We start from the raw sequence: 13,347 nt of genomic DNA on the forward strand, positions 1-13,347 counted from the left end.
CACATCGCCGCTGTGATCTGTATTAAGTAAAGTGGGGGGGTTCCGCAACAAAACCCCCCGTCGGAGCCCCTAAAAACACTCTTTTTCTTCGGCGCGCGCTTCCTTCTTGCGCTCAGTTGTCGGCGCGCGCCTTTGTCTTCCGCGGTTTTGTCTATGAACCGAGTCACTGAAATCCAGTTTAAATTCTGAAACAGTCCAATAAAAAAGTATCATCTCATTTTCTTTTCTTTGTTTTGTTTCTGTTTATCACCTTTAAAATCAGTAATGAATAAGAATTCGTAACAGCTTCCAAATCGTGTCTTTCTGCACAGCATTCACATTGACAAGTCTTGCTCCAGAGAGACGGTGACGTCACTTATCACGCAACACATACCCGGGGCCGCTTTATTACACGAGCACGAGCAGCAGCTTGTTTACACCCTGCCACTAAAGGATACAGCCAAGTTTCCAGGTATTACTGGGTGTATTTTACAGTAGCTTCAGAACAGGATAATTTATTATTTCTGTCCTAAAAGATCATGAGGTTTATTTGGGGGCGTTGACATGTAAGGTAGTCTATTGCTTGTGGGGATTTTTTTTATTTTTATTTTTTTCAAACTGTTTCAGGTGATATTCAGCCTGCAAAGCCACTGGGGCCCGGATTCCATAAACGCGCCATCGGCAATGGCCCCCCCTAAAAACGGCTGCCGATCGCATGTCAATCACGCGACGGCACCATTTATAAAATCGTGCCTTCAGGAAAGATAGGCTGGAAATGTAAGCCAGGGTTTTCAAGACCTACATTGCCAGCATCTACCTTTGATTGATTGATTTAATTAATTAATTCGCTTTTTTTTTTTTTTTTTTAAATCCAATTCTCCCCAGCGAGATCAGAACGGGTTAATTTTATGTGAATCACACCTACAGGGGCGCTTTATGACGCCTGCCGCCACTTTTGGCGTTAGCCACACTTACAGTGCCATTAAATATCGTAAAGCGCCTCCGTAGATGCGATTCCAGTGCTGTTTTTTTTAATCACCGATAGGCACCTATATTTTTCTTTTAAATGCGCTTTTTTTTTTCTTATTATTAAACAGTGTTTTTAACTTAAATTAGACGTCCAGATTTCCCCAGGCATGTCCTCCTTTTGAGGACATATCCGGGGGTCTGGACGTCTTTTCAAACCTCAGCGCTTTGTCAGGTTTTGAAAAGAAATCGCGTCAGGAGGGGGCATGCGTGAATGTGCGTTACACCATTGCATTGCATCCGCGGATGCTTTCCTGCTTGACAAACAGGCAGCGGGGGCAGAGCTGGGGGTGGAGCCCTGGCGAGGATGGGTGGACCTGAGCGGGCCTGGTGGGCGGGTCTAGGAGTCCGGATTTTACTGACATAAAATCTGGTAACCCTACACTAACCATTAAGTTACGTCTCCTTTATTTGTCAGGGAATGAGTAATTTCCCCTCACTCTAACCCACAATTTGACTCCAGACTTGTAGAGAATATATTTGGTAAATATGATTGAACATTTCTCTTACTAGGATTATTTTCTGACCTGGACAGTCACTTGGACATCGGTGTTATCACTTATGGTGTTTCGATGACAACTTTGGAGGATGCATTTCTGAAGCTAGAAGCCGAGGCAGAAATTGGGCAAATAGGTAAGAAACCTGTGTACTGCCCACCCTCCCTGTGTCTTCTAGAGCAGTGTTCTTCAACCGCCGGTCCACGGTGCGATCGATGCGGTGTTATCTTCGAGCCAGCTTCCTCTTCCTCACTGATTCATGCACAAAACCACAGGCAGTGGCTCCTACGGGTATCCTGCGCCTGAACCGGAAGCCTTCTCTCTGACGTTGCACCGTCAGAGGGAAGGCTTCCAGATGAGGCACGGGATGTGCAAGGTGCAATTAGTACTATTATGGGGGCGGGGTCTGGGGTGGAGATTGGGTAGAGATGGGCGGGGTCTGGCCCACGACTTAGCCCAGTGTTCTTCAACCGCCGGTCCACAGAATAATTCTTTTATTTCTGCCGGTCCATAGGTGTAAAAAGGTTGAAAAACACTGTTCTAGAGGCCAACTGAATTTCAGATTTGGCAATGAAGCCAGCCCAAAATCTGGGTTCAGGTTTGGAACGTAAATTCCAGATCCTTTTTGACTGAAACCAAAACTCCACCCACCCCACTTGCGATCACTCTCTGCTGCTTGACCACCCTTAGGGCCCTTCCTGGGCCTTCGTTAAGAAGCCATGGTGGTCTAGTGGCCTTTTTGAAAGCGGGAGCGAAGCCCACTCAATATTGCCTGTTGCGGCTGCTTAGTTGAAATGGCTGCCAAGAGTTCCCACGGCAGTCTTCCGAAACTGCCGTGAGGTCCGGGCAGCCATTTTGCTTATGCCAGTTACAATCTCCAGTCTGCTAATGCTGGTTCCAAACTCAAAATGGCTACTGGGACCTCCTGTGTTGGGTTACCAAATGTGTTGGATTTACCCGGACATGTCCTCTATTTAGAGGACCGTTCAAGTGTCCGGATGTCTCTCTAACCTGTAAGGAGTTTGTCTGGGTTTTCAGCTCGGGTTGTGTCTGGGAGGGCCTCTGAGCACGCATGGATGAGACGCAATTATGTCACACGCATGCTCAGAGGCCCTCCTAGACACAGCCATGCGCTTAAGAGGAGGTTGGGGGGGGACTGGGGTGGAATAGAGTGTTACTGGGGGTGTGGCCACATGTCCAGGTTTTTATTTCGTGAAATCTGGTAACCCTACTCCTGTGGCAGTCTCGGCAGCCATTTTGACTAATCAGTGGCACTGGGTAGAAAGGAGAGGGTTTGTTCCTGCCCCTGAAGAAGCCACTAGACCACCAGAATTTCTTAAGGTAGGCCAGGGGGGCCTACTGGTGGTCTAGGAGGCCAGGTTTCTGTTGGGGGTAGGGCAGCAGCCCAGAGGGACTTGTCATCTGTGGGGGAAGGGGGTGTGTCTTATGCCAGAGGGGAGGAGCACAACCCATTCAGTTTCGTCTTCAGCTCCAGCTGAAACTAAGCTTTCTATTTCAGTTGGTATCTAATTTCCTCCTCACGGGCCCAGTTTTAAATAGCAGGCCATTCTGTTTTATTGTTTTGCCTTCAGATTACTGTGCGTTGGCCCAGCAGCAGACAGAAGAAAGGAACTTGAAGTCATTGGATGAAATAGAACAAAGTGTACTCGTGTTCCCTGAGCTCAGGTTGTCTGCGGCTAGCAGCGTAACACTGTGGAAGCAGCAGTTCTGTGCTGTGGCGCGATTTCATGCCCTTAACATAAAACGTGAAAGCAAATCCATGAAGACTGTGTAAGTATAGGGTTACCAACCCCAGACGAGTGGCTCCGCCCAGTTCTGCCCCAGCCCCGCCCCCCATAAAGCCTCCTCTCTTCTTCCCCGATGAGCTCCAGCCACGTCTGGAGGGCCTGAAGCTTGTGGATGCGTGTGATGCCATCCACTAATGCTCAGAGGCCCTCCAGATGCGGCCGGAGCTCGTCGGGGCTTTCCAAAACCCGGAAAAGTCTGCCCGGGCACCTGGACAATCCTCTAAAAAGAGGACGTGGCCGGGTTTCCCGCCGGACATCTAGTATCCCTATGTAAGTAGGCCAGATTCATCATCTGCATTTGCACTGTTGGCAAACCATGAGGATTAAGGGGACAGTTCTATAAACTGGCACCTCAGTCTAGGCACCCCTTAATGTCATGCACTTAACACCGGTTCTCTTTTTTTTTTTTTATACTTTATCTTTATGGAGTTTAGATTATATGATAACACAATCATAATGAATAAAACAGTATCCACCTTACAGTACATAACATAAAAGAATATAAGGAAAATTTTAACATTCTTTCTACTGTTAATTAGTCCACAAATAATGAGGGAGAAGTATCACAAATCGGAGACTAATTAATTAATCCAGCAAATTATAAGAAATTTAGGCTGACTGAAGTGGACCCAATTAACTAACTTGAAACATTTTCTTGCAAACATCACCTCCTTATCTAATATAAACCTCGATAACTGTGCAGATTCAAAAAAGATACATTTAGCTCCCCTATAATTAACTAAACATTTACAGGGGTATCTCAAAATAAATGTAGCTCCAATTTTTAACACCTGTGGTCTCAAGAGCAAAAACTGTTTCCTTTTTTTTTTTGAGTTATCCTAGAAACATCTGGATACATTCTTATTTTTTGATTCAAAAACAAAACATCTATATATTTAAAAAAACAACTTCAAAAGCCATTCTCTATCTGAATCTAATGCTAATTGTACAAAAAGTGTGGCAACCATTAATTCCTCTGATTCTGACTTCTCTAATAGGTTTGTTAAGTCCAATACATCTATTACTGGTTCTTGCTTGTCCTCCGGAGTCTTCTTCTTTCCCAAGGGAATATAATATATTTTTGAAATTGGTGGAAAGGAACTCTGTGGGACTTTTAGAATCTCCGAAAGGTACCGTTTAAACATATCAAGAGCTGTAGTGGATATTAACTTTGGAAAATTAATCCGTCTCAAATTTTGTCTCCGTACTACATTTTCAAGAACCTCCATCTTGAAATTGATATTATCTTTTTTTTTTTTTATAATTTTTATTTATTAAATTTTCATTCTTACAATAAATGAAAAGCATAATATATAATTTATAATAATTATAGTTGTATGTACAATATCATATCATATATATTGAATCCCTTTCCCCTGTTATTTGTTTTTTCATTTTTTCTCATATTAATTTCTATGTTTCCCACCCTAACCCTATATTATTATTATCAATGTGTTAAGATATCTGATCTTTAGAATATTTAGTCAATGGATCCCATATTTTCTTAAAATTTTTTATATTTCCTTGTTGTAATGCCAATATTTTCTCCATTTTGTAAATGTGACACACCGAGTTCCACCAGAATGTATAATTTAGCTTGGTATAATCTTTCCAATTTTGTGTGATTTGCTGCATGGCAACTCCTGTCAATATTAAAAGCAATTTGTTATTATTTGCTGATATTGGACTTTGTGTTCTCATTGCAGTACCAAATAATATGGTATCATATGAGAGACCAATTTGATTTTCTAGTAATATGTTAATTTGGGGCCAAATTAAATTCCAAAAGGCTTTTATGCAAGGACAGAAAAAAATTAAATGATCTAATGTCCCTACTTCTATTTTACAATGCCAGCATCTATTAGATCTAGTATTATCTATTTTTTGCAAGCGCGTCGGGGTCCATAACACTCTATGTAATAAAAATATCCATGTTTGACTCATAGATGCTGACTTTGTTAATCTTAATCTCCAGGACCAGAATCTTGGCCATTGAGTTGCAGAAATTGTCTGTCCAATCTCAATGCTCCAAATATCCCTAAGTCCAGTTTTGGAAATTGATATTATCATTATCCCTCATAAGGAGCTGATTTTGTGCTCCCAATATTTCCAACTTTTTTTTCCTGCTCAAGTGATTTTTTTCTCAATGTTCACCATAACTTCCAATTTTCTTTCATGTTCTAATGATTTTTCTTCCAATTTGCCCACTTTTTTTTGCAATTTTAAAGTCTCAGAAAGTATCCCTGCAGAATGAGTAGACAGAGTTTGCAATTGACTTCCCAAATTGAGTTTAAATCCACCACTGAAGGCTTTTCTAGAGGAGCTAGGAAACATTTAATATCCAAATCTTTAAGCTGCTCAGTACCTGTTTGAGAATTTAAAGGTAATGGTGATTCTTGCCGTTCCTCCATTTTCCCCAAGACCTCCTGCGTTGGAAATGCTGTAGACCTTCTCCGGGCTGCCAGTTCTTCATTTTCCTCCTCCTCACAGCTCACGGAAGTTACCGCCACGCTCTCTTCACTCTCCTCACCCTGCAAACACAGTTGAGGGAGTGGCTGCGCCGGCGTGTCTCGTTCCTCCGGAGAGAAGCTGACCGCCTCAAAAGAGGTGGAAGGGCTCTCCGAAACGCCCCCCACCTTGCGCCGAGGACTCTCTCGCCGGATCTCGTTGGGCCCGGCGTTCGACGAACGCGTCCATAGGGCCAGGTAACTGCTGTGACTCGGGTTCAATAGGAAAAACCCAAGTTTTGGACTTGCGCTTCACCATTACTAGGAGCGTTCAGCCAAACGACTTCAGTCCGCCATCTTCAATTGACTCCTCCCTGTCTCCCGCCTTAGCCCGTAGCCAACACCAGTTCTCTTACAATATCTTGGCACCAAGATTCTGTTATAGGATGCTAGCGTAAGTTCAGCATTGGCGTACCCATGTTTAGCCATTCCTTCTTACTGTATGGGACTCATTTTCAAAAAAGATAGACGTCCAAAAGACAGCTTAAACCAGCAGTCTAACTAGTCAAAATGTCCAGGTGGGCATTCTCAAAACAGGCTTTCTAGATGTCTTTCTGGTCACTTTCTCTCCAGTGCACCTAAATTTTAAAGAGAGGGGGGTTAGAGGCGTGTTTTGGGCAGGATTAGGACATGGACATTCCTTGGGAATAATCAAACTTTTAACAAAATGGGGCACCATTTAGACCAGGGGTGTCCAACCTGCGGCCCAGTGAACTATTTTGTGCGGCCTCGGTCAAGGGCGATGCAGTGTTTTCCTCTGCTGCCCCCGGGTATTTACCGTCTTGCCGGCTCCTTCCTCTGTCTTGCTGCAGCGTTTGCGTGTTTGTGTGGCCCCAGGAACATTTTTTTTTGGCCAATGCGGCCCAGCAAAGCCAAAAGGTTGGACACCCCTGATTTGGACGTTTGGGACTAGACCTATTTTTAAAATGAATAAGGATCAAAAAAGTGCCCAAACTGACCAGAAAACCACTGGAGGAATTAAGGCATGACCCCCCCTCTTAACTCCCCCAGTGATCACCGACCTCCTCCCACCACCCAAATATGTTTAAAAAAAAGCCCCAGTACTTTCCAGCCCTTCTTACAGATTCACATGGCTCATATACGTCTGCACAGCAGAACAGAGGAGCATTCGAAGGGTTACGGCAGTGAATGTCACATTAAAAGTCCCAGGCCAGATGTCAGTATAACTTATGTTGTATGGCGAGCCCTTCAAAACCTACTGAACCAGATGACACCTGCAGGCATAAGGGCTATTGTGGTGGTGTACAGGTGGATACAGTAGGTTTTGGGTGGGTTTTGGAGGACTCACCTTACAATATAAGAAGGTTATAGTGGACTTTTTATGTGATATTACTACTACTAATCACTTCTATAGCGCTGAAACCATAGAATCACTTATAAAATAGCACTACTTACTCATAAAATACTCACAAATAAAGCCCCGGCATTCTTAGAAAGATATTTAATACCATACACCCCCTTAAAATCCTTAAGATTAGAAGACAAAGTCCTACTAAAAGTCCCTTCTTTAAAAATTATATACTCTAGGAGAGACATGATTTTTTCTGTTTCAGCTCCCCAAATCTGGAACTTACTCCCACTTAACCTAAGAGAAGAAAAACTATTAAACAAATTTAAAAGTCTCCTAAAGAGCTGGCTATTTAAAGACGCTTTTTAATAGACCAGTCTTACTATACTTTAGGTTAGGATGAGGAGGTCATAGAAATATGTGGGTACTTGTTTCCCAACCCATGTGTCCTAAACCTATACCCGATTTTATTTCTGGTTTTATTTTTTTTTATTATTGTAATTAAGCTACCTCCCCTCCTAATGTTCTATTGTCAATTAGCAGTATATGTCATGTATGTGGATGTTATTATTTGATTTGATTTCTAACTGATGTAAATCGCATTGAAATTGGATTATGCGAACAAATCAAAGAAACTATTAAACTTGAAACTTGAAAGGCATACGCAGCACTGTACATTTTAACATTTATAGACAGTCCCTGCTCAGAAGAGCTTACAATCTAACTGCAGTGCCTCTTGGAGGGCCCCTCAGCTATCTGAACAGTTTGCTAAGAATGCTGGCTGCCTGAAAATCCAAAAAGCTTGCTTTAGTGCGTTTTTCATGTGGACGTCTTTATATTCGAGAATGGCCATAAAAGAGACATACTAAGGGACAAATAAGTCATTGTCAAAAAAAAAAAATAGACGTCTTGCTGTTTTGAAAATGAACATAAGAATTACCGCTGCTGGGTCAGACCAGTGGTCCATCATGCCCAGCAGTCCGTTCACGCGGCGGCCCTCTGGTCAAAGACCAGCACCCTAACTGAGACTAGCCCTACCAGCATATGTCCTTGTTCAGCAGGAACTTGTCTAACTTTGTCTTGAATCTCTGGAGGGTGTTTTCCCCTATGACAGACTCCGGGAGAGCGTTCCAGTTTTCTACCACTCTCTGGGTGAAGAAGAACTTTTCTCTACTGGATTTCTGGACGTCTTTCTCAAACATCCAGACTTGGACGTCTTATCGAAAATGCCCCTCCAAGTTGATAGGAGAGCTCACGTCCTGTGATTTAGCGAAGGGGGTGGCCAGAAATGCCGCGTTTGCAGAAATTGCAAGAGAGCAGAGCAAGCACTGGGAGAAATTCTGTAACAGACGAAACAATTAGACCAGCAGTTAAAACGCAGTGAATGTGGGGCTATCTAGAGATAATCAGCAGTATTTAAGTGGACAGGGCCACTGAATTATCCCCCCCCCCAATCGCCCATGCCAAAAGTGGCTAGTTATTAAGCAGTCTGGCCCCTTAGTATCCAATATATTTCATTCCTTTTTCATTTCCCTAAATATGAGCGTTTTCCAAAGATCCATCATACTTAGTCAAAAATTCCAATACACATTTAGGACAGAATTGTGCTGCTGTGGACCTAGCCTAGACATGGGCAAACTACGGCCCGTGGGCCAAATCCAGCCCGTTTAGTTTTTTTAATCCGGCCCGCCAACCATCCGAACCCCGCTGACCGTGAGCTTTACATACCTCCCTCCAGAGCAACGTCGGGCCAGTAGCACTCTAAATAGGCTGATTCGCGGCCTTCTCTCGTCAGGGAATTCCCTCTGCCGCATCACTGATGATGTCATCATTAACACGGCATACGGAAGGCCCAGACGAGATAAGGCCTTGAAGCAGCCTGTTTAGAGTGCTGCCGGCCCGACGCTGCTCTGGAGGGAGGTATGTAGGGCTTGCGGTCGGCGGGGTTCGGATGGGAGGGAAGGATGGAGGGTCAGCGGGGGATTGGCTGTGCGGCGGGAGCAGGTGCTCAAGGGTTCTGCTGCACAAGGGATGGGAGGGATGGAGGAATAGAAAGATGCTCATGGTCCGGCCCCTCTATCAAATTTAAGTTTATTCACCCCTGGCCCAGCCTCTGTTGTGATACCAGATCTTAAAGTTCATTCTGTGAATCACTGAACAAAATTGACTATTCAGATAATTCTTTTCAAAGCCTTCGGCAAGAAAACATAAAGTTCAACAAAATTTTACAGGTGTGACCTTTAGATTTTACTAACTTAGAGCCCCTTTAATCAAGCGGCGCTACAGGTTTTTAGCGCAAGCAGGCGCGGTAAATGCCCAGACGCTTAAAGAGTTCCTATGAGCGTCAAAACACTTACCCCACTGGCCCGTGCTAAAAACCTCTAACGCAACTTGATAAAAGTGGGTGGGGGGGGATTAATCTAATTCTGGCTAGCTTCCAAACTCCACCAGAAATCCAAAAGGACACGAACACTCACGGAAGCGAAGCAGACAAGGAAACCAGTGGGAACAGACCGTGAGCAATCCACGGGAGCCAGCAGGATATACAGTAAAGTAGACCCAACACAGTACTGTGTTTCGGCGAGCCAAACCACCTGCATCAGGGGTCACTGTATTTGGGACGTCGATGAATACAACGTTGCATATGAATGATGACATATAAATCGAAAAAAACAAGCAATAGGTCACGAAAACCATGTGTGCAAATGTCGCGATAAAAACAGTGACCTCTTGCTTGTCACTCTTGCTCTTAGCCTCCAAACTCTTCGTTACCGCAAAGCCATCAGAATATATTAACCTGCTCATTTTCCTTTGAATTGATGAAGGAAGTGCCGCCCTTGAAAATTAGTGAGATGTGTATTAAGGGCGCCTTTTACAAAGGTGCGTTAGGGCCTTAATGCGTGGAATAGCGCGCTAGCCGATACCGCCTCTTGAGCAGGCGGTAGTTTTTCGGGTAGCGCGCGCTAATCTGGTGTGTGCACTAAAAACGCTAGCGCACCTTTGTAAAAGGAGCCCTAATTGTGTCCGCTAAAAATGTATTGCGTGACCTTCATTCACCGCCTTCAGCTGAAACCGCTTTCTCTGTTTTGTTTTTCTGGAATTTTTCCAGGTTGTCTCTTCTTTTGATTTTTCTCGCCTTCCAGATTTTTTTGTTTGCAACGCATCGTTACATGTTCCAAAGTTCGGTGGCCCCTGTCAGACTTTCCCCGGACCTGTATTTCCTAAAACCTGGGCAAAGAAGCCACCACCTGCACACGAGTCTGCTCCTCCAGAACAATACAGGTAAAGGGTGTCTCTCGTGTCTTGCTGCCGACCTTGCTGCCGACCTTGTGCTTAAGGAAGTAAAATGCTCTCTCTTGCTTCCCTCATGCTGACGTAAGGTTCGAGTGTTGATGACATCATTGCATCTCTGACCGATCAGACGATTCAGGTGGAGCTCATTAACAGAAGTGACTATCTGTCGGCCGCACCGCACAATGCAGCTCTAAAAATATCCCATTCAGAGAAGGTACGATGGCTTTTGATGTGTAGTACTGTTATAAGATGTTAACATTGCAGCTGTACTTGGCTCAAAGCTGTAGTGACGGCCTCTTCTTCTGCCTCGCAAAGACTCCGAGGGAGATAGGGACAAAAATTTCAGCAGATGAAGAATTGCTTGACGCTCTATGTTAAAAATTCTAGGAGTTGACAAAGTAATGTGTTTTATCGTGGACATGGCGATGGGATGGATAGAGTGACTTCGTAGTGAAGGCAAAAGCACGAAATGTAATTTGAGAGCCTGAGATGGGCATGAAGGGATCCAAAAGAAAATACTTCAAAACCGACGTACTTGATTCCAAGGCTTTATTTCAGTGGATAAGCGTTGGCGGGGTTTTAGGCTGGTCATAGGGAAATAAAGACCCATTCTAAGGTTTCCACCGATTCACCTTGAGTTTTGGATTTTTTTTGCACTTTTTGCACGTTGTTGTGGACCCCTGAGGAAGATGTGTTGATCGAAACATGGACCGTGTTGGGTCCTTGTTTCCCTGTGACAAAGGTGGACCACACTTAATGAAACAAGGTTTATCGACTGAAATAAGGCCTTGGCATCAATTACATTGGCTCTGCAGTATTTTCACTTGGATCCCGTTCAACATTTACCTCGGTTTTGTTGGGTTCTTTTCTTTGCGTTGTAGGCATGAAGGGCCCACTACTGAAAGAAAGCGAAAGCAAAGCTGGAGTTGGCTGACATATACCAAGATGGGCAAATGCACAGGCTGGGCGGGCCTGGTCGTGTTTCTCTGTCCTCAGGGGGGGGGGGTGAGGTGGACTGCCCTGAGCGCCATCTTGGTGGGTCCACCGGCACCTCTCTGCCCCCTCCATGCCAACATGAGCAGCTGCCTCGGCCGGCTGCTCGCACTGGCCAGGCTCCCACTCTGAAATCACTTTCTGGTCACGGGGGCCAGGAAGTGACGTCAGAGGGAAAGGTAACGCCAGCACAAGCAGCTGGCCGGAAAAGTTGCTCATGCTGGCTAGGATTTAAAGAGGTGTGGGGGTGAAAGGAAGGTATGGGGGGGGGGGCGGGGACTGAGTGGGGGACGCCACTGCCCCAGGCGCCTCCTACCCTTGCTGCGCCCCTGCTCAGGCTCTGGGTTTCTATGACTTAACTGAGGCCTTGAGTTTGCTGGTGCCAGTTCTTCTCTCTGGTGCTGTTTAGCTGTGGATCTTTCCTGCCCCGCTCTGGCAACCGCCACAGATGGAGTATGATGTGTCTGGGGGAGCTTGAATTTTTTTTTAATTTGGCAGCAATAAGGTTTTTCAATGTGGCTAGGATGGGATCTAGGCCTGATGTTTTTTTTTATGATTTTGCTGTCTAGACTTTTTTTTTAATTTTTAATAATTCATGGATCATCTGTTGTTCTATTGTCCTTTGAACTTAACTTTTGGAGGTCAATATGGGTAAGATTAACAACATATTGGAGTCCTCAGTTCCACTGACATATGAGTCGGTCATATGTGGAACATTGTTACATGTTAAGCCCCAAGTTCAAGTTCAAGTTTATTATTTGATAAATCGCCTATATAAAACATTCTAAGCGATGAGCAATTTTAAAAACAACTTATGGGGAAACAGACAATTTTAAAACAATATTAAAACAGCATTTTAGAAAACAAATATTATTAAGACATAAATGCCACCTTTTCCTTATCATAACCGGGATAGCCATCCAGATGATAACTCAAAATTGGAAGACTTACGATCGTTTAAATTTCCCTTTTTGGTGGTCAAATCAGTGCTCCAGCTATAGATATGAAAGAATGAATGCTGATAGTTTGGGGCAAAGTAATTTATTTAAATTGGTTTGGTCTTTGATAATGAGTCAGTTTTTGTTTGTTTTCATACACATCCAGGGAAGGGGAGGAGGGGGGGGGGGGTTTTGTCTTAATTTTGGCCTTTGAGTATTTACACTTGGGGTGGGAGGGAGAATGGGAGGATATTAATTAGAAAAGGGTAAGGTTTTTGCAATAATCTATGTTTTTGTGTCTCATTGAATAATATTGGGTGGGTGGGTGGGATAAAATGGTTGGTATTGAATGTGCTTTTATTGTATTATTATATGTTACATTTTTATGTATTGCACTATCGAAGTTTAGAAAATCAATAAAGAATTAAAAAAAAAACATTCAACATAATTTGAATCTGGTATGTATCTTTGCATAATTTCCTAGAAATTCTAGGTAGATAAATAACATATTACACAAATTTTAAAGCTAGTTGTTGATTTTGGACATGAAATTGTACCATCTCCAAAATTGACGCAGCCTAAGAAAATTTTTGAAAGACAAACATGGGAAAAGCCACTGCTTACCCTGGATCCGTGACATGGAAGGTTGCTACTCTTTGGGGTTCCGGAATCTTGTTACTCTTTGGGATTCTGGGAATGTTGCTACTCTTTGGGGTTCCGGAATCTTGTTACTCTTTGAGATTCTGGGAATGTTGCTACTCTTTGGGGTTCCGGAATCTTGTTACTCTTTGGGATTCTGGGAATGTTGCTACTCTTTGGGGTTCCGGAATCTTGTTACTCTTTGAGATTCTGGGAATGTTGCTACTCTTTGAGATTCTGGGAATGTTGCTACTCTTTGGGGTTCCGGAATCTTGTTATACTTTGAGATTCTGGGAATGTTGCTACTCTTTGGGGTTCCGGAATCTTGTTACTCTTTGAGATCCTGGAAATAGTGCT

General features: G+C 43.8%; 1 protein-coding gene across 2 annotated transcripts in view; it reads left to right on the plus strand.

Annotated features, from left to right (window-relative positions):
- The window catches only part of ABCA5 (ATP binding cassette subfamily A member 5), a 153,137-nt gene that overhangs the window by 76,064 nt on the left and 63,726 nt on the right, over window positions 1-13,347 (plus strand). For both annotated transcript variants that reach the window (XM_033962419.1, XM_033962420.1), the window contains exons 17-21: window positions 312-451; window positions 1,519-1,638; window positions 3,095-3,293; window positions 10,236-10,408; window positions 10,507-10,634. In XM_033962419.1, coding sequence (XP_033818310.1) covers window positions 312-451; window positions 1,519-1,638; window positions 3,095-3,293; window positions 10,236-10,408; window positions 10,507-10,634 — 760 coding nt within the window. The remainder of the gene's footprint in view (window positions 1-311; window positions 452-1,518; window positions 1,639-3,094; window positions 3,294-10,235; window positions 10,409-10,506; window positions 10,635-13,347) is intronic.

The sequence above is a fragment of the Geotrypetes seraphini genome, chromosome 10 (genome assembly GCF_902459505.1).
Source record: "Geotrypetes seraphini chromosome 10, aGeoSer1.1, whole genome shotgun sequence".
Lineage (NCBI taxonomy): Eukaryota > Metazoa > Chordata > Amphibia > Gymnophiona > Dermophiidae > Geotrypetes > Geotrypetes seraphini.